This window comes from Mustela erminea, chromosome 18, assembly GCF_009829155.1.
Source record: "Mustela erminea isolate mMusErm1 chromosome 18, mMusErm1.Pri, whole genome shotgun sequence".
In the NCBI taxonomy this organism is placed as follows: Eukaryota; Metazoa; Chordata; class Mammalia; order Carnivora; family Mustelidae; genus Mustela; species Mustela erminea.
In genome coordinates this window covers 58,620,760-58,640,958 of record NC_045631.1, presented here as the reverse complement: position 1 = coordinate 58,640,958, position 20,199 = coordinate 58,620,760, and the positions used below count along the sequence as shown (strand labels likewise).

Genomic DNA, 20,199 nt, shown 5'->3' with positions numbered 1-20,199 from the left:
GGGGCGGCGTGGGTCGAGAGGCTCAGGTGGCGGTCACAGCACGTGTGGGATGAGAGGGGAGTCTGTCCGCGGTGGCCCCAGAGTCTTCCCTGCGAGTGGTAGCTTCTGAGGGTCGGTGAGCACGAGCCCCGAGACACAGGGAAGTGGAGGGAGACTGGGAGTGAGAGTCGGGGGGACAGGAGGGCCCTCCCGGGGGCAGGCCGGAGCGGCTGGCTCTCCAGTGGAGCGCCCGTGTCAGGTGGGGACTCCGGGTGCGCCGCTGTTGAAAGCTCGTTCCTTTTGCCGCCCAAAGCAGAGGGTTCGCGAGTAATTCTGAGGTTTATTTTCCATGGACTTGGTAAGATTTTACAGATGAGAACTGCCATTTTGGCACAGAAGTAAAATAGTTCCTATTATGACTATTTCTTCAAAGACGGAGGCTGGGCTACAGAGTTGGGATATTTGGGTCAGGTCTGGGACCCTGTGCTGGTGACAAGGAATCCCCAGGGGCATGCAGCCTCTGTTAGTAGGACGAGAGGTGGGGTGGGGCCAGGCCTTGCGTGGGGTGGGGGGTGCCTCCTCCCAGCATCTTCCTAAGGACCGAAGACTGGAAGTTGGGTGGGGGCCATGGGGGTGGTTTTGTCTTCTCCGTTGTTGGTCATGGGGAGCAGTGGTGGTTAAGCAGGGCAGTTCTGCCTTCCGGGGGACATGTGGCAACGCCTAGAGACACTGTGGGTTGTCCCATCTGGAGGTGAGGTGGTGGGGGTGCTCAGCTCAACCCCCTGCTTTGCCTGGACGCCCTTGTGACGGAGAGCGACCGGCAGGAGGTCACAGAGCCCCTAGCTGGTGTCGTGGTTTCTCTTCTCTTTTTCCTCCAAAGTGCTTCTTTGGCACTTGATTGTAGAACCTTGTGTCTCTTCCTCACCAGCTAAAGACAGCTGCCTCGAGTCATCTCATGCTCCGGTCTAACGTGGAACCCACATCCTGGGTGCTGGGGCTCCAAGTCTGTGTGTTTAAGGGTGTCCCGTGGGTTGTCCCCGGGTCCTCTGAGTTTGAGAGCCACGGCTCTCGGGCTGCAGTGATGTTTCATGTCAACGGCCACCTTACGGTACTGTCCCTGAGATCAGCTCGCCGAGCTGCTGCTAACCAGAATGTGCTGGAATGTGGTGCTGCCACCTCCCGTGTGGGAGTGGGAGGCCAGGCCTCTGCTGGAAAGGCCGGAGCACACCTGTGTGGAGACGCGAGGCCTGGGCCCCGGAGCACGGGGGCCTTTGGTCAGCATGACTGTCTGCTGCCGGGGTGTAGGGCAGGAGGAGGGGTGGCCAGGTGCCGAGTGCGATGGAACAGCCTCCCCCGCCCGGCCCCGTGGGGCTGCCCCGTCGTCTCTGCTCAGTAAGGAGAGGGCACCTCAGGGAAGGGTTAACATCCTCTCAGTGAAGCAGCCATCAGCCTTCTGCTTCTGGGGTAGAGAAGAGCAAGCGCAGCCTGCGAGCGATCTGCACCCCTCCCCCAGGAGGCCGCGTGGGGGGTAGTAGGAGGGGCCGGCTGTAATCGCATTCATGGAAATACACCCGCGAGGAACTGAGCTGAGCCGCACACACGCCGAGTGTCAGCCGGTGGCAGCTCCGCAGCCATCTCTGTCCCCGCCAGCCTTCCCCGCCAGGATCGGCTCCCTCTCCCTCTCCGTCCAAGGTTTCCACTCGGCTTTTGTTCCCGGGCTGCCTCCCCCACCCTGGCTGTGCCGGCACACATGCCGTGCTGGCTCCATCCCTGCGTCCGCTGGGGGCTGCGGGAGCTCCCGGGAGTCTGGCACCGTGGGGCCGCGGTGCCGGCCCACCATGGCCTCTGAAGCGGAGAGCGGCGAGCGGCCCAGGCTTTGACGGGGGCTGCGGGGGCTGCCGGAGAGGGGACTCGCCTTGGGTAAGAGGCCGGGTGGTGGCGCGCGGGGCATCATGCGGAGAGTGCGGGCCGCTCGGGTATGCTCTGCTGCGCTGCCCCCCCCCCCCCAGCACAGCCCATGGTGTGCTGTGCACGCGGCCGTCTCTGCATGACCGCCTCGGGGTTCTGCGTGTTCTCTCCTCCTAGGGTTTTTCCACTGGCTTCTTGGGGTAGATGTTCCAGTATTCAGTGTGGTTTTTTTTAGGCCTGAGGTTCAGGAGCAAGCTGATGGCCCATTTTGGTGGCCCCGGCTCGGCAAAGTGAGGAACAGGACAGCAGGAAGAGAGGGTTGGATGCAGGGCGATCTCTCCCCTCTGGACCCAGCCCGTGAGCTCCGCGTGCCTCTGAGGACTTTGGAGCCACTCCTGGGAGTGGCTAGTCGTCCTCCCAACGGCGCGCCCAGAAAAGGAGCTGGGATTGCACATGTCGTTGCATCCTAGGGGTCCGTTCCCACGATCAGACGGACAGAGAATATTCTAGTGTGCCAGAACATGAGGGTTTTACCAGGAGCTGGCGTACAAATAGGTTTTAGGAGCAGGTGAAGTGAGACAAAACTGACCTCTTAACACCCCCCCCCCCCCCCGCAAGCCTCTGTTTTGGACTGAAAGGGGTGTGGCCACACAGCTGTGCCACGGGAGGGGTACCGCTTTGGGCACGGGGGCGTTCCTGGAGCCCCTCCCTCGGGAGAAGAGGTGGCGAGTGCAGATGACTTGGTCTGTTGGGTAGGGAATTCCCAGGGTTTCCCCAAGAGCTGAGCACTCTGCCTCTGTCTTAACGGGGCCAGGCAAGAAAATGGTTGTCCCCTGCTGAGCTGGTTCCAGCTCTGCTTTCCGTTCCTGTGATCCTTTTAAAGACAGCCTTGCAGACGGAGAGTGGAAGTCTGAAGCCTGAGAGAATCCTGCTGCAGAACTCCAGCCAGAGCGGATCTTATCGCTGTCAGGCTTGAGAAAAGGTGGAGAGGGTTTCTAGATTGTTTTCTAGTTTTTACCTTTCATTGAAAGCAGATGTTAACTTTGTTTTTCTTTTTTTTTTAAGATTTTATTTAATTATTTGACAGAGATCACAAGTGAGCAGAGAGGCAGGTGCCGGGGGTGGGGGCAGGGAGAAGTAGGCTCCTTGCTCAGCGGACCCTGGGATCATGACCTGAGCTGAAAGCAGAGGCTGAACCCACTGAGCCACCCAGGTGCCCCTAACTTTGTTTTTCTAAACCAAACTTTAAGCATACAATTTTATGATTTCGTCTCTTTTACTACCTTGAAATTTGACCTCATCTCCCTTTGGTTGGCTGGTTAGTGCTGGAGTTTTAGGACTTTCTGGATAAAATGTGTCAGTTCCCTTCTGTGTGTAAGGTAAGAGGACAGAATACCCTTTTTCCCTCTAAGTGTATGGGCTGTGTGGGTTTGTTTTCATTTTTTAATAAAGCTTTTGTTTTTAAGTGATCTCTACACCCAACATGGGGCTCGAACTCGCAACCCTGCCATCGCGAGTTGCCCCAATACCTGAGCCAGCTGGGCGTCTGTGGGACTGTTTGATACCTGTTCTCTCGTTTGAGAAGGGCTGTGATGATGACCGCCCATTCCAGTTGGGGCGGGGTGAGGGGCTTGGCCGGAGATCCCGGCATGGGCCGGCGAGGAGTGTCCCCCCAGATCCCGGCATGGGCTGGCGAGGAGCGTCCCAGCGGGGTCCTCCTCCCGCCCTCAGCCCCGGGTAGCTGCTCTGGACTAATGAGCCGGCTCTGAGACTGAGGCAGGAGCAGAGCTTTTCTTTTTCTTTCTTTTTTAATTTCCTTATTTGACAGAGAGAGATCACAAGTAGGCAGAGAGGCAGGCAGAGAGAGAGGGGGAAGCAGGCTCCATGCTGAGCAGAGAGCCCGACACGGGGCTCGATCCCAGGACCCTGAGATCATTACCTGAGCCGAAGGCAGAGGCTTTAATCCACTGAGCCACCCAGGCGCCCCCCTGGAACAGAGTTTTTCTTAAAGATGCAGAAAACGGCAGTAAAATCATTAATGTATCTGTCCTTCCTCCTACGTAGGAGACTTGGTGGCTTTCGTGTGGACAGAAGTTAAACTGGACTAGTAAATGTTCGCATGGCCGTTTGCTAGAGGGACGCTGGCCTCTCTGTGCTGAGTATCAGCTGTGGGCCACGTGCTGATCTCACTCCTGCTCTGCGTTTCGTGGGCAAGTTCCTTCAAATCTAGGCGGGGCCGCCTGGGTGGCTCCGTCGTTGGTAGAGTGTCGGACTTTGGGTTTCAGCTCAGGTCACGATCTCCGGGTCATGAGATCAGGCCCCTGCACTCCGCAGAGAATCGGCTTGGGACCGTCTCTCCCTCTGCGGCTCCTCCCTCCCCCTCCCCACCCTGAAAATGAATAAATCAATCTTCAAAAAAAGAAAATCTCCTAGGCCATAAATTGGTGGTGAGACATGGCCGTAAGTCGGTCGGGGGAGAGGAGCACAGTGAGCAGAAATCAGGGAGTCAGGATACTGCCATTAACTTTCCGTATGTTTCGTTCACTTTCATGAGGGTGACGCACACAGGAAGTAAAACCGATGGTCGCAAGCAGATGGTTCGGTCGCGCTCTGGATAGTCCGTGTTGTGCAGCCAGGCTCCAGAAGTTTCCACCTTGTAAAATGGAAACTGGGTCCCCGGTCAGCACCGCCCCCCCAGCTCCCTTCCCCCGGCCCCTGGCAGCCTCCGTCCTACTCTCTGTCTGTGGATTTGGCTGCTCTGGGGACCTCAGGGAGGTGGAATCCTACAGCAAGTGGCTTTTTATGGCTGGCTGCTTTCCCTGAGCCTGCTGTCCTCAGGGTTCATCTGGGCTGTAGCTGGCGTCAGGCTGTCCTTCCTTCTTGACGTGGAATGACACTGTATGCAGGTTAGAAAGAATGCCTGGTCTTGACTTAGTAGGAAGGAAGAGTCATTGGTTTTCCAAAGTCAGCAGACTTTCTGTAAAGGTCTGATGTGATCATCGGCCCTGTTGGTTCACGGGCGCAGCCGGGTTCCGGCTCTGGTCCTGTCGCTGTGCTGTGTGCGTCCTCCCTCCTTTGCCCTCTGGGCGTGCCGGCCGTCCTGAGGCCTGTCTCTGCGCCGAACCGAGGCTTTCACTGCAGTTCCTGAGTCATCGCAGCTTTTTGTGTTCCGTGTCCCTGTGCTGCTCTTTACTCAGAGCTGCTCTGTGTGTGGGTCGCCGCCTTATCCCTGCCGCAAAGGTCTGACCCAGGTCCTCCGGTGTCAGCTTGGGCTTGAGAGGTTTGTGCAAGTTTGTTGAAATGTGAGATTACAATGTGACTTACAACGTGAAAGACTCAAGAGATTAGAAGGAACTCGGGCACTGGTCTCCACTGGAGTGGAGTTCCTTCTAATCTCTTGAGTCTTTCACATTGTAAGTCACTGGGATTTCCTGGGAGACCAGGTGACTCAGCCCATCGGGTGCGGCCGTGTGAGGCATCGAACCGGTAGGATCTGCAGAGGTCTGAGGTTGGTAGACGCAGGCCCTTCCACCTTTTAAGTCTTTGGAGGGGAGGAAACCGCCTTCTCTCCCATGGACAGCGTCCCAGATATGTCCTCTCAAACCCAGAAGCTGTTTGTAAGTGGCTGGGTTCTCTGGCAGCACTTTGTAGAGAGGGTATGAGAAAGCATGTACTTGGCCACTGCTGCTCTGTTCTAGTCCGGTCTGAAGATGTGTATTTTCAGTCTCATAAAACATACAGATCTGCGAAGGTTTGGCCCTGCTCACACCAGCGGGTACCTCTGGTCCCGGGGCGTGTCCAGACACACTGATGCCCTCCCTAGCCTGGGTGGGAACTTGGTCTAGGGTGTTCTCTCCTGCCTGTTTACCTTCTCCAGGCATGGGGGGGAAGAAGGACCTTTCTAGATTCTTGGCCTCCCTTAAAACATTTCCCTGCTGTGCTGGTTTAAATTTGGACCCCTCTTACCCACTGAGAGGCAGGGGCTACATATAAGAAGGCGACGGTGGATGGTCGCGTTTGAAAACAAGGCGAGTGGCGTGTTTTCGAGCCAGGCAGAGGGCTCTGGTGTCGCCGGAGGACCTCCGCGAGTGGTGTCTCTGTCCCGAAGCACACCTTTAGCACTGCCAGGGATGTAGGGCAGAGTGGTCCGTGTTGGCCGGCGGCCGCCTGTGCTCCTGCTGAGCAGGAACTGCTCTCAGAAGAACTGCTTTCTTGGTTGGACTTCATGGCGGATTGCTGGGCACCTGCTCCTGCCTGCGGAGGGGGGGCCGGGCAGGGGGAGCCGCTGAGCCCAGCGGGATTGCCGCCATGTGCTTGTTTCTGGGAGCTGTCCCTTTAAGACAGTCCTCCTTTGTATGTGCTGGATGGAGCCCATTGCGGCTCTGGGGCTCTGCGACTGGTAAAATCTGCAGAGCAACATTTAAATAAAGAAATAAATGGAAGCTTCCCTTGTGTGGGTTTTCTATTCACAGCTGAGCACAATGGTCCCTTGTTGTCCACACTTTAATCCCCTGCATTGAATTGGAACCCCGCAAGGGACTGGGGAGGGCCCATCCTGCACTGGCCCCCTTGCTGGAAGGGGGACACCTGGTAAATTAACCTTCGCAGGAGTGCCTCCCGGAGGCCTTTAGACCCCCGGCGCTCTGCCCCCCATCTTTTGTGCTTGGGCTGCTGCCTCACTGGTTGCCATTCTTTTCGAGAGAAGGGGGCTTAGCCGCCTTCCTGGCACAGAAGCGTGGCCGCAGCACGTGGCAGTCGGGGGAGGAGGAGTTGTTTGTTTCTCTGCCATCTGGCCCATCAGCCGATCTTTTCTGTTTAACCCTCATGGCTTCGAGGGAAAGCCATGGCACTGGTACGTGCCCTCGCTGGGGCCCAGGCTGCTTTTCCAGGCACGTGGGGTCTGGGGTGTGCGCCACTGTGTCTTGCCTAACTGCCCTGGCATGGCCTGCCCCATCCCGGGGGTCCCAGACCCCCTCCTGCCCCAGCCATGGTTTGGATCCTCTCTGCTGTTAAGTGAAGGGAAGCATTTTCTCCATGGCATTGACTTTCCTCCGGGGCAGTGTGTGCACGAGGGCTTGAAGTGAGGGGGTGACCTGCCCTTGATGAGTTTCGGTGCAGGAGGAACGTGGGTTAGGGTGCTGGGTTGTTTGCTGTCACGGGGAGAACTGCATGAGACCGACGAGATGCAAACCAGCCCTTCCGTAAAAGAAGTTCTCGGGGGATTTGCTGAACCCAAAGGCAGGCAGTGCTGTGGCCGCAGGCGGCTCAGGCTGGAACGCGGTGGGCAGGGAGATCCTGCGGCTGATGTCGGGAGGTCGCGCACGTGGGAACACGTTTTGTTTATTCCTGCTGTAGATTAGCCGGTGCTGATCCCTTCTGACCTCGGGACGCAGAAGGCCTGTCTTCTCTAGGGACCACAGACGAATGTTTTCACAAAGTTTCCATTTTAAAAGTGCAGTAGTATTGGGTTACCTGGGTGGCTCAGGTCATGATCCTGGGGTCCTGGGGTGGGGGGGGTCCCCGCTCGGTGGGGAGCCTGCTTCTCCCTCCCCCTCTGCCCGCCCCCACCTCAGCTTTCTTGTGCGCACTCTCTCTCAAAAAAGTGAGTAAAACCTTTTTTAAAATGCAGTAGTGCCTACATGTATTTTTTGAGCCAGTATTCAGGAACTCATAGGACCCACCTCTCTATTCGCAGACCCACTCCCCAGAAGCAGCCGCTAGCCATTCACTTTTTCTGGCTTTTCTCTTCTGGTAGCTGCCAAGTGCATGTTAATGTTCTCATCCCACTGATGGGTTTGTCAAGGTCGGAGGCGGTCCCTCGACCTCTCCCACTTCACATGGTTCTCTCCACTCTCGCTGTCCATTCTGGATGGTTCCTCAGTGTTTGGTTCCTTTGTTTCCACTTTTGGAACTTGCATACACATATTTACAACTTCATTTATTTACAGCCTCATTTTCTTGTTCGTTGATCTGTTAGCTCTGTCCCTGGTTTTGTAAGCAAAACCCGCCTTGCCTTCCCCCCGCCCGCCCCCTCGCTCTGGCCTGCACGACTGTTAACGCGTGATTGCGGGCAGCCATCGGGCCGCGTCTGCGGTTCGACTCCAGAGGTTGAGAGGCCGTGCGCGCACCGCTAACGGGGGTCCTTCGGCCTGGCGCTCTCTCGGGAGCTGCCCCCGGCGAGGAGGCCCAGAGGACTCTGCTTCCTCGCCTCCTCCCCTGAACGCTGCCCGCTGTGGCCGCCTCACGATCTCCTTCATCGTTGCTCTGTGTCCCAGGATCCTCTTTGTTCGTTGAGAGAAGGCCCCGTGGTGCCTCCACATCTTAGAAATGCTCCTTGGTGGTCTTCCCGTCCCTTCTTTGCGTTGGGCTGCTTGCCGGCCGCCGGGCACCTTCCCGTCCACACACGAGAGCGTGTGCGTGTGTGTGTGCGCGCGCGCGCTCCCTCGGGCTCCCGAGGCTGCTCCTGCCCCGTCCTGGTGTCCTCCTCCTCCCGAAGGAGCTCTCCTGTGTCTGAAATGATCCTGTTTTGTCCTCCACATCGACTGCGAATTAATTCTAGGGTCAAAGTCATTCTAATTTAGACCCTCGAAAGCCCCTCCTCCATCTCCCACTGTCACACCGGCCACCTCCTCCCCTTCCTGCTCATGGAGGTTTAGGATCATCTCGAATCCTCTGACTCGGGGATTTTTACAGTGAGCGTCTCTCCGAGTGAGTCTGTCTCTGCTTCTGTCTTCAGGTCTCTTTGCTCTTAGTTCTGCACGTGCCCCGCCTCTGTCTTTTAACCCCTTTTTGATGGGAAGAAGCTGGGGACAAAAATGGGTTTAATTTCCAGGAGCATATTGTTTAGCTGTCCCTTTTTCAGAGTTTTCTGTTCTTTTGAAGTTTTCTTTTGTTCGGCTCCAGGATGGGTTTTCTGTTCCCTGCCTTGCTGGTGCTCGTCTGGGGTGCAGGTTCCGCCGTCTCTGTGGGTGTAAGACGCGGTGGCAGAAGGTCGAATGGGTGCTCCGTGTGTGGGGCGGGCCTCGTGTGCATCGAGGCTCTGCTTTCGTCTGGTTGGCGGGATCTGGCTTCGCCGGAAGGGCAGTGCCCGGTCTCCCGGCTCAGCTGCTTGCTCAGGGGTTTTGTTCCGCTGGGGGTGCGGACATCCGCAGCCTGTGCTCTGTCAGGCACTGTGCCGGGCTCTGCAGACCCGGCCGGGACGGGCCCCCGCGGCCCCCGGAAGGAGGAGTTGGCACTCTGCTCTCTGTCCCAGAAGTTTGTTGAAACCTCTTCTGCCATAGGCCCCTCTCCATGACTTTTTGGTGTTAGAGGTTTATAGCTTTTGAAAGATTCCTTTACTGTTTCCAAGATCCTGTGCTGGCAGGGGAGGATCAGCAGCAGGTTCTGAATCGGTGCCCCAGAGGCTCGAGGGTGACCTTCCCGTAGAGTGGTCATGCGCGGAGGCTAACCAGGACCGGGTGAGCATGAGGTTCTGGGAAGAAAGCAACCGCAGAGATTTTCCACTCTGGAAGGAGAAACACTGGCTTCTCCGGGCGCACAGCAAGTCTTGAGATGCACATTTTCTCCATGCTCGGTCTGTTTTTCATCAGCCTCGTCCGAGGGCTGTAGTCTTGCCTCTGCTTGGGTAGGGACGCGGTGATCTAATTACACCATCGTGTGCCTTCAGAACCGCAGCCTGGTTAATCTCCCCCACGGAATAACTATTACAAATGAACTTTTGCCTCAAATTTCCAAAACCATGTTACGTTAGAAGAATATTTGTCTTCTAGAACCTCAGGAAATTATTTCTTAAAGGGATCCTCCAGTCTTCATGGGCTACAAAGTCTGCTCTGTGAGATGGAGAGAAATTAGAGTGCCTCCTTCAAGTGTGCTTTTCTCAAGAATGGAGCACGTGTCCGTAGAGTCTCCTGCTCCGGAGCGGCAGGCACCCTGCCCTGAGCTGACGCGTCCGGGGTCCAGCTGCTCAGGCGGCACTGGTGAGCGTTCCCTGGAGTTCCAGGGATGCAGCGAGGCCATTCTTGGAAGGTGACCCGGGCTGGATTTCTGTCATCTGCCGGCTGCCTCCAGCCTCCGGCATTGGTGCCTCCTGCTGTGGGACTCGGTGCATTAGGCTGTGCCGTCCCAGCCACCGTGAAGAGAACGAAGGGGAAAGGATAGAAAATGCCAGTGGCTGTCCCATGAAGAAGGTACATTTTTGGTACTGTTGTGTATTCAGATCAGGCCGTGATCGCAGATGCATGTTTTAGTGCGTCTTGGGGGAGTTTAAAAGACACTTCTCTAGAGAAGGGTCAGGGGAACTCTGCGTAAAGGAAAAGTTAGGGGCACCTGGGTGGCTTGGTTGGTCGAGCGTCCAACTCTTGATCTCAGCTCAGGTCTTGATGTCAGGGTTGTGGGTTCAAGCCCCATGTTGGGCTACGTGCTGGGTGTGCAGTCTGCTTAAAAAGAAAGCCAGCTTGTCTTATGGAGGTAGTCGACCTGTGCTCTAGACATCATCTTTGTCGCTTCTGCCCTCTCTTGTTGTCTTCCGTGATTTGTATAAACTGTTTGGGGAAAGTAAGTGGGCTGTGACCGCAGTAGTGTCTCAGTGTCACAGAAACACAGTTGTGGGTCCTGTGTTTTCAGGCGGAGCCGCTGTCCCTGCTCCGTGCTGTCGGTGGAAATGTAGTCTGAGCCATGAAATGCAGTGTTACTTTCTGTATGTAGCCCACGTGAGAGCGGTTGAAATAGTGTATTTTACTCATCAAGTAATGAGTTCCGCATGTGGTCGATGTAAAATGCACTGCGGAGGCATTTGTACCTTGCACACGAGCTCTGGCGTGGATCGCACGCAGTCCTCACGCGGGCCTGGTCCCGTGTCACGGGCTCAGTTGCCACGGTTCTGACTCGTGCCGGTGCCGACCCAGTCTGGAAACATCCTCCTGCTGCCCCCTCCAACCAGCTGGGTGCCATTTGCGGTCGCCAACGCTCTCTAGCTTCTGCGGAGCGCCAGGCAGGCTCTGGGCGCTTCCTTGGGTGGCCTCCGTCCATAAGGAGCCTGACGAGCGCGGGGCCGCGACGTCTGCCCTAACGCTGAGGATGCGGGCCGGGCGGGTGGCTGGCCATGTGCGGCAGGTCGGAGGCGGGGTTTGAACCAAGGGTTTCCTGACCCGAGTGCTTGTGTTCACCTCTGACCGAGGGGCTGCTGTCCCAAGCCCCTGTTCCTGGAGGTGAGGAGCTGTGGCCTCAGAGGGGGACGTGTCCTGTGACAGGAATTCAGTGACTGTGTTCTCAGGATGGGCTCAGGAGAGCATGTAAGGCAGAGAGCAAAGTCTCAGAGCCAAGCAGGCACTCGGCTGGGCTAGATCCTTCTGGGCATTTTTTCTCTCTGTGCGGATTGGTCTGTCCCCTCCCTGTCCCCGAATGGCACAGAAGTGTTCATGTTGTTTTGCAGGGACCACCCCCTCCCCACTTCAGGGAGTCGCAGAAGTGGTTCCGGGTCGGTGGGGAGGTCCACGAGGGGGCTGAGGCCTCAAGAGACGGGTTCACGGGGGCCCGAAGTGTCCCCGCTGACAGGGCTGAAGATGGCCAGGGCTCAGCGGACAGTCCCCTTTTATCCCCGGCCGACCTCATCTGACCTCAGGCGGCCTTTTCTCTCTCGTTTCCATGGCAAGCGCTCTCCAGCGAGCTTTTTCTCTGTGAGCAGGGTGCTGTCTTCCTTCGGGGAAGCTGAGGGAGCCAGAGCTGTCCCCATTTCCAGAACAGCTTCTGGTTCTTCCGTGGTGTCCTTGTCCTTGTGGTCTTGGAGTCTGTTTATTTTTGGTGAGATAAAGCTTTCCTAGTGACATTTCCCTCCTTTCCTGTAGTTCCCAGTGACCTGACCGCAGAGGAGCGCCAGGAACTAGAGAACATCCGGCGGAGAAAGCAGGAGCTGCTGGCCGACATTCAGGTAGGAGGTCACGGCGGTGACGCATGTGGTGTGACAGGTGTCCTTTACAAAGGTCTCCTCGTGACATCTTCGAGTTGACACCAGCTCCCCCCCCGCCCCCACCCCAGCTCTGAGCAGAGCGTAGTGACCGACAACCACCTTGGTTTCCCCGGTGAGAAGAGGGAGGCCTAGCTTAGGTGGTTTGTGAAGCCTCACCCGCCTGCTCGGTTGCCAGAACCAGGGGAGCCTAGGCCCCCTGACTCCCACGCGGGCTTCTCACTGCCGAGGGGGGCTTGGGTGAGGTTTTGGGTGCTTGGAACATGGACTTCGGGCTAAGCTAGACCCACGTCCCATCCTGGCGCTGCCTCTTCCTGGACGAGCGATCTCAGGTGAAGGATTCGTTGAACTTCAGTTTCTTCCGCTGTGAGATGGGCACGAAAGCACCTGTTGGGAGGCTGCTGTCAGGGTTAAACGGGGCCCCGTGCCCCACGACATGCTTCAGCTGTGAGCATGGTTTCATCCATTTTTCTAAGATCCTTTGCGTAACTATGAAACTTTGTAGGACGTAAGTCACAGAAGCCATTGGTTGGATGATTTTAGCCCTTGGGGCAGCAGGTGTTAGTCTTGTAGAATTCTTCGCAAAGCCTTTGGGCTTTCGGGGGTGGGAAGGGGAGGGAGGGAACATGCCCTGGAACCCCCGAGCTGCAGAGTGTGCAAAGGGAAGACTTGCTCTGGTGTTGACTTCGGTAGAATTTGATCATTTGCATTAATTCTTTGATTTTTGTTTCACTGGTAAATGCTCGGAAGTCTTTCTTTTTTTAATTTTTAATTTTTTAAATTCCTCTTCAGCGTAACAGTATTCATTGTTTATGCACCACACCCAGTGCTCCATGCAGTCCGTGCCCTCCGTAACACCCACCACAGGCAGGCCCACCCCGCCCCTTCAAAACCCTCAGATTGTTTATCAGAGCCCACAGTCTCTCATGGTTCGTCTTCCCCTCCGGTTTCCCCCAACTCACTTCTCCTCAGAAGTCTTAGCCATTCCTCACTCGAAGCCCCCTTCGCTGGGCCTGTCCATTCCGAGGGTCTGTGTGGTGTTACCCATGAAAGGGGGCGGGGGTAGAGAGCCGGGAGCTCGGGTGGACATTCCCGTGGCCCGCGGCTGGGCGGCAGTGTTAGCCCAGCCCCAGCGCCGCTGGCCCTACAGGCTGGGCCGGGGGCCCCTTCATCCTGAGTCTGCAGACACAGGCGCGTAGTGGCCGCAGATCTGATAGACTGTATCAGCCACCTTTCAGGGGAGAAGTACATATTTTACGCAGCGTCTGTGATGATGAGCTTCCGTAGACAGTGAGCTCCTGGAGGTGAGGAGTGGCCTCTTCCACCTCCGTGTTCCCTGGAACGTGTACCGTCTGGTAGGAGCACAGCACGTATTTGTCGAATAGATGGATTTTCCAAAAGTTAACGATTTTTTCCCCCGGTTTGTCTTACTTTATTTCATTTTGGCTTATTTTGTCTTGTTTGTGTTTGGAGAGAGTTATGTGAGCTGTTAGAGAGGCTCTTCTCACCGGCATCGGCCCCTCCTGCTAATTCTGACCTGTCTGTTTTGTAGAGGCTCAAGGATGAGATAGCAGAGGTAGCTAATGAAATTGAAAACCTCGGGTCCACAGAGGAAAGGTGAGTCTGTCCAGCCGGCCACTGGGTGTCGTGGCCGCAGCCTCAGTGAGCATCGGGCCTGTGCTTGTGGCCTACATACGGGAGGGGGGCACTTTCCGTCTTCGGTCCCTGGCAAGTGCACGGATCCCATGTTTTCTGTCCCCCCTGTTCCGTGCAGGGGCTCCGACAGGTGACAGCCTCTCACATCATGACAGACACTGAGCCAGAGAACTCCAGAGGCCCCCAGACCCGAAACAGCCCTTAAGGGACTCTGCGAACTAGCGTTCCTTCCCTCTGTTGTCCACTGTGTTTGCATTGTAGAGTTTGTGCTTTTCTTTGAGTCCAGGAAAAGCTCAATGCCACTCGCACCGTTTCCAAAGGCTGGAGCGCCCAGCTGTGTGTGGGTGCCCCAGGGGACTCGCTTGTGCCTCCCTGACGCTTGGGAGCAGAGCGTGGACACGGGCATCCTAGTGCAACCCGACGTGCGCTGTTTGCAGGGTGACGGCACAAAGCGTCAGCGACCTCCAGAGTTTAGTTTTGAATGGGCTTCCCAGACCGTTTTCTAAGTATTTAATGCACTAACTGGGCTGTCTCTAACTCACTACATGTCTGTATTTTTCTAAGCCTAAGTCCCCTGTCTGGCTTCCTAAGACCGTTGGAGTTTGTTATTGCAAGTGTGTGCGGGCGGTGCCGTTAGAGACGAGCGAAGTGCAGGCCTCCCGAGAACCCGTCTTTACTTTCGGGCTCCGTGCTGTCAGTTTGGGACAATAGCTTTCTTTCTTTCTCTCTTTTTTTTTTTTTTAAGATTTTATTCATTTATTTGACAGACATTAGATCACAAGTAGGCAGAAAGGCAGGCGGGCGGGGGGGCGGGGGAAGCAGGCTGTCTGCCGAGCAGGGAGCCCAATGCGGGGCTCAATCCCAGGACCCTGAGATCACGACCTGAGATGAAGGCAGAGGCTTAACCCACTGAGCCACCCAGGCGCCCCGGATGATAGTTTTCTTAACTTCACATTTTAAAATATTATAGATTTAAAGCAGTGGATACATTGGAGCCTATCAAAATTTAAAACTTATGCTCTTAAAGATACCGTAGAAGGGAACAGGTGAGCCACAGACAAGGAGAAACATTGCCGTGGTGTGTCTGAAAGAGGACTGGTGCCCAGAATATCTGTGCAGAGAACAGTGCAAGTCCGTGACAAGGAGATGCCCAGAGTGAAGAGTGGGCCTGGGGTCCCTGGCGTTGGCGAGCAGCGTGGCCCCTTCTCGTCCTGTGCCTTGTGCCCTGTGCCGTGGCCCGCGGCAGTAGTGCCTAGGTGATCACTGGCGGGAGGTGAAAGTGAACCTGGGGCAAGTGTCGTGCAGCAGCGCTTACGACACCATCGCTTCGCCTGGCCCTAGCTGCAGCCGCGGCGAGCTGGCCGGCGGGCACAGGGCAGGTGGACCGTTCACTCACGTGACACAGCTTCACTGGGTGGTAGAATGTTCTACACCTGGTCATGGTGAGGGCCGCACAGCTTTGTCAGCTTACTAGAAATCGTTCAGATGTACACATAAGATGCGTATATTGTGTGATACATACGTGGTACCTTGATAAAGATTTTTTTGAAAAATCACGTTAAAAGGAAAGCCCTAGCACAGAAGGAACAAATGGACATGGGGCCGGGGTCAGGATTTCAGCTGACCTTCCACACATAGACCTACGTACGCCCCTGCTCTCCTGATAGCGCTTTCTAGACCCCCAGCAAGTCCATGGGTGCAATGACATTCGTCTTTCCGAGCCTCTCAACAGCCAGAGGACTAATGTTGGCTCCGGGGTTGTTTTACAGGAAAAACATGCAGAGGAACAAACAGGTAGCCATGGGCAGGAAGAAATTTAACATGGACCCTAAAAAGGTGAGTGAGAGGGTTCTGCCGGTGTCCTCGGGCTCCACGATGGGGTCGCTGCCGCGCTCAGAGCCCAGCGCCATCCGTCACAGCTTCTTGCCCTTACGTAGAGCACACGACCCCTCCTCACGTCCTCAGCCCCGGTTCCTCAGCTGGGGCTCCCCTGACCCCCTGTGTCCGTTGATCCTTCCTGTGTGTGCAGAGCACTGACACCCGATCTACCTCTGCCCTTTCCCTCTGTTCTGGAGGTTTCCAGGGCAAGTGTCATCGGCATCCTTGTCTCTTCTAGGGGATCCAGTTCTTAATAGAGAACGACCTGCTGAAGAACACTTGTGAGGACATCGCCCAGTTCTTATACAAAGGGGAGGGGCTCAACAAGACCGCCATCGGCGACTACCTGGGGGAGAGGTGAGGCCTCACCAGAGGGGGGGCAGCGGTCTGGTCAGGAGCTCTGGCATGCTCAGGTCTCCAGGGGGAGTTCTGTCCTGAGGCAGCTGAGTCCTGGGGCACAGTGGCTGGTGTTCCGGAGGTGCGGGGAGAGAGGAATGTGGGCCTCTTCCTTGTTGTGCGTGGAGCCTGCGGGACCACGGGACTCAGTGTGGAAAGTGCCTGGTGGGGCTGGACGGTGCGGGTTCTCAGGCTCAGGGTCTGACTTCCGCTCCCCGCCCCCGTCTTTTGTTTTTCCTGTTAGAGACGAGTTTAATATCCAGGTTCTTCACGCATTTGTGGAGTTGCATGAGTTCACTGACCTTAACCTCGTCCAGGCGCTACGGTGAGTGCGTTTAAGGAGGGCGCCCTGGAAGGTGGGAGAGGCAGGCCTCCGATGCCGTGTCTGTCCTGTGTGGCATTTTGATGGAAGGATGTTTCGAGGGCTCTCTCGGACATCCCGAAGAACCCATGGTTGGTTAAAGAGAACAGAATGACAGCACATCCTGAAGGCAAATTCTACACAACTCCTCCTCATGTCTTTCATTTGGGAAATTTCACTGGGAAATGGGTGAATGTTTATATTTTGAAATTTTTTCCAATTTTCCGTGTAGAAAATGCTTGAATCCCCTGCCCTAGAATAGGAAGTCAGTAGCTGTTCACTTCGTCTTAGAGTAAATTTTCATTTTTTATTGTCTTTTTTTAAAAGATTTATTTGAGAGAGTGCACGCAGGTGTAAACACAAACACACACACACACACACACACACACACACACACGTGCTAAGGCTGGGGAGTGTTGAGGGAAAGGGGATGAGAACCCCAAGCAGACTCCAGGCTGGGTGTGCAGCCCTAGGTGGGCTCCAGCTTATGAGCCAAAACCAGGATGCCGACTGAACCCTCCGGGTGCCCCCATTTTTTTACAAAATCTTCTGAGACACCGCCCGTCGGTGCCCTCGCTGCCAGGGGTGTCAACAGCATCAACTTCTGTGTTGCTGTTTGGATCGGTGAGAGTGATGCGCGGTGAGACCTGTTGGTCTCGGGTCTCTCTGGGACTTAAGGGGATCAGCTGTGAAAGTGCTGATAGGAAATCTCTTTCCACTGCCTCATCTTGTGTTCTGGAGACGGGCACTCATCAGCCTGAGTGTTATTTCTATCTCAGTCTTGTGTGTTGGTCTGAGGAGGAGAACCATTCTCTTATATAGGAAAATCTTAATTTTTCACATTTTCTTCAATACTGTACCTTTAACTAAGAGAACCGCGGTGTAGAACTGTAAGCTCACACCTGCTCAGAGCTGCGGGAGCAGAAGCCCCGGCCCAGTGGGGCCCCTTTCACCCCTTTGTACTAAAACCCATGGGAAATGCCGCCCCCGTTCCCAGAGAAGGGAGTGGTGTCCCCGAGTCCCTGCCCAGCGACACGCCTGTCCTCCCCACTCAGGCAGTTCCTGTGGAGCTTCCGGCTACCGGGAGAGGCCCAGAAGATAGACCGGATGATGGAGGCGTTCGCGCAGCGCTACTGCCAGTGCAACCACGGCGTGTTCCAGTCCACAGGTAGGGTGGCCGCAGGCCCCGCCGATGGCCAGCGTTTCCTACGGGCGTCTTTCCTGGTACTAGATAGTTTCCAAAACAACAGGACCTGGGTTCATGCTGAGAACATGGATTTAAACGGTAGCTGGCATCGCGAAGAGTCGGAAGTGATCCAGAAGGCCAGGGAGTAGGAGTGCGGGGTGGGAATGGACGTTGAAAGTAGCTGAGAGGCAGGCCGTGTGCACCTATTAAAAATCGTGTTCTGCATCTCTGTGGCCCGCTTACTTTGTAACTGCAAGTTTGATAAGTAGATCGTGGAAGTGCGGGGACACTAACCGGCCGTGACCGGTGGGGAGTGCATCTGTGGGGCTGGGCGCGGGGTGGCGTGTAATGTCCTCAAGCGAGCGTGCACTGAAGCGCCGGCGCTCTGCGGGTCTGCCGTCCTTCAGTTTCATGTCGGAATTAAAAACATAGAAAGTATGCATTTGAAAAGAGGCTTTATTGACCTGGGGAAAATGCTAATAGGAGCGGCAGGAAAGCAGGACTCAAAGCTCTGTGTCTGTTTGATTCCAGTTCTGTTAAGAGGGTGCATCTGTGAGCTCCATTTGTGATGCGCTGCACCGGCCGTTTGTGTAATAAAAGCAAAATAAGTTGTTGCCGGGCAGTGTCGTCATAGATATTTTGTATTTTCTTTGTTATACATCGTGTTGTTTTTCAGATAGCGGTGAGGCATCTGTGGTCTCCTTTTGCAATCTGAAAAATAATCCGTTTTCAGTCTTGGATGCTTGATGCACTTCTCGGTGCCTGGCTGTTTTCTGTTCGCGGCATATAATTTCAGTTAGCCGGCGTCCAGGCGCGCGCGGTCGTCTCCTCCTCCTGACAGCGTGGCCGTTAGTCTTGATTGCGTCGGACATTTGTGATCCTTCCGGGGGGTGTTTCTGATCCTCTTGCTGCTTTTCTCTTTAGATACTTGTTACGTCCTCTCGTTTGCCATCATCATGTTGAACACCAGCCTGCACAACCCCAACGTCAAAGATAAGCCCACCGTGGAGAGGTTCATCGCCATGAATCGCGGCATCAACGATGGGGGAGACCTGCCCGAGGAGCTGCTCCGGGTGAGCACACTCGGAGCCCGGAGACGGTGAACTTGGGACGGGAGACCCCTGTGCTCCGCCGGGGGTCTGCTCATAGAACTCGTTTAACTGCATGAATGCCAGCACAAAATGGGTCATGAGACCCAGCCAGGGAGTCGGGAGGGGAAGTGGTTTAGAAGTTTGAAACTGAAAGTGCGAGTGCAAGTTAGGCTGCTTTCTTTTCTTTCTTAATTATCCATCAGGCACCTTAGTTCTGCCTTCAGGCGAGCGGCCTGTAGGCAGAGCTCGCCATGTTCTGCTCGCAGTGCCCGACAAAGGCACGCACATCACCCACGCTCAGTGAATGAACAAGAGGAGGGGAGGGCGCACAGAGATGTTTGTAGAACCAGAGACATGCAGTGTCATCTTCTATCCCAGAATCTGTATGAGAGCATAAAAAACGAGCCTTTTAAAATCCCAGAGGATGATGGGAATGACCTCACTCACACGTTCTTCAACCCAGACCGGGAAGGCTGGCTATTGAAACTCGGTGAGTAGCGCGCTCTGGGTCGGGGCTCCCGGCACAGAAACGGAGAGAAAGGGTGTGTGCGTGCTCGTGCACGTGCACCGCCGCAAGGAGGTGGGGGGAGGTTGCAGGAGGCGCCGTAGCCGGACGGTGCCGGGAACTCCTGGGATTCTAACGAGACCCGCTCCGGAAAGGAGCATGCGGGCAGCGCCCCCGTGGGACGTAGGGCTACCGCTGGGCGCGGACTCCCCCTGCACAGATGTGCTCCTGCGGGTTTGCACGCCACGTGTTTACCCTGGAATTGATTGGCCGGGTTTTGTGTAAAGCCAATCCCCGGAGAACCTGGTCCTTTTCCTTTCTCTGCCCTCTTGGTCCCGGGAGGGTGGCCGGCCGTGTCCATCTCTCTACTTCCCATCACACAGGCTCGTAGCTGGCGCTCCCGCCTCCCCCCACCCCAGCGCGTCATCACCACCTCTGCATCCGGCTCCCCCCGGGCAGCGTGCATGGCAAAACCCAGCCCCTGGCTGCGCCGCGACCCACAGCGCTCTCACTCGTCCCCGGGCAGCAGTCCCCCACCCCCCGAAACCTCCCTGCCGACCCGGATCAGCCGCTTCCACGATTCTGCTCATTTAGAAAAATTTTTAAAAAGTGTTCCTCTTCCCTTGGCCAAAAGTGAGCTTACTCGCTTAGACTTGCGGTCATGCCTAGAGGTGAGAGAGTGACCGAAAGGAAAAGTAGGGTTTTCATGACGTTTGTGCCCACATGTGGTTATTTCAATAATTGTTCCAGAGCACAGGGAGAGCCCCTGGCCATCATCGGCACTTTTTTTTGGCCCTGAGAGGATACTGTCCTCTGTTTTCTTTGGCCTTGGCCTTTTGATGCATGGGTTCCCTCATCACCCGGGGTGCTCGTGGGGATGACTGCCTGCTACTGTTTCAGCCTCCAGCCCTGGGGCAGTTAGAAGTCACTTCTCTCTTGGCAATGACTGACACTTCTGGGAAGTGCTGAAATGGAGTCTTTTTAAATAAGTTCAGGTAGCAGTAGGATGTATGTCCTTTAAAAAGTGTATCCCAAGTCCTCTTGTTTCCATATAAGGACTCCTTCATAAATTCTCCCTAAAGCACCACTTCCCAGTTGGAGGTTTGACTCCCCTCTTGAGTTGGTCAACATTTCTCAGGTCTTTAAGCCAATAGAATCCTTGAAAACAGTTGCTAACCTCAGAGACAGCCATCTTGCCCTGCACCTTTCCTGCCAAGTGGATGGAGCTAAAAGGAAAACGACTAGAATTAAAAAGTACATCCAAGCTTGGATTTACTT

At 55.6% G+C, this 20,199-nt stretch overlaps 1 protein-coding gene across 5 annotated transcripts in view; it reads left to right on the top strand.

Moving 5' to 3' along the window:
• The window catches only part of CYTH1 (cytohesin 1), a 78,778-nt gene that overhangs the window by 46,445 nt on the left and 12,134 nt on the right, over positions 1-20,199 (top strand). For 3 of the 5 annotated variants that reach the window (XM_032321961.1, XM_032321959.1, XM_032321957.1), the window contains 8 exons: positions 11,730-11,812; positions 13,401-13,465; positions 15,274-15,340; positions 15,621-15,739; positions 16,023-16,103; positions 17,195-17,307; positions 18,250-18,398; positions 18,795-18,907. In XM_032321961.1, coding sequence (XP_032177852.1) covers positions 11,730-11,812; positions 13,401-13,465; positions 15,274-15,340; positions 15,621-15,739; positions 16,023-16,103; positions 17,195-17,307; positions 18,250-18,398; positions 18,795-18,907 — 790 coding nt within the window. Of the gene's footprint in view, positions 1-639; positions 1,900-11,729; positions 11,813-13,400; positions 13,466-15,273; positions 15,341-15,620; positions 15,740-16,022; positions 16,104-17,194; positions 17,308-18,249; positions 18,399-18,794; positions 18,908-20,199 lie in introns of those variants that run through there. The other 2 variants (XM_032321962.1, XM_032321958.1) reach the window with 2 other exon arrangements.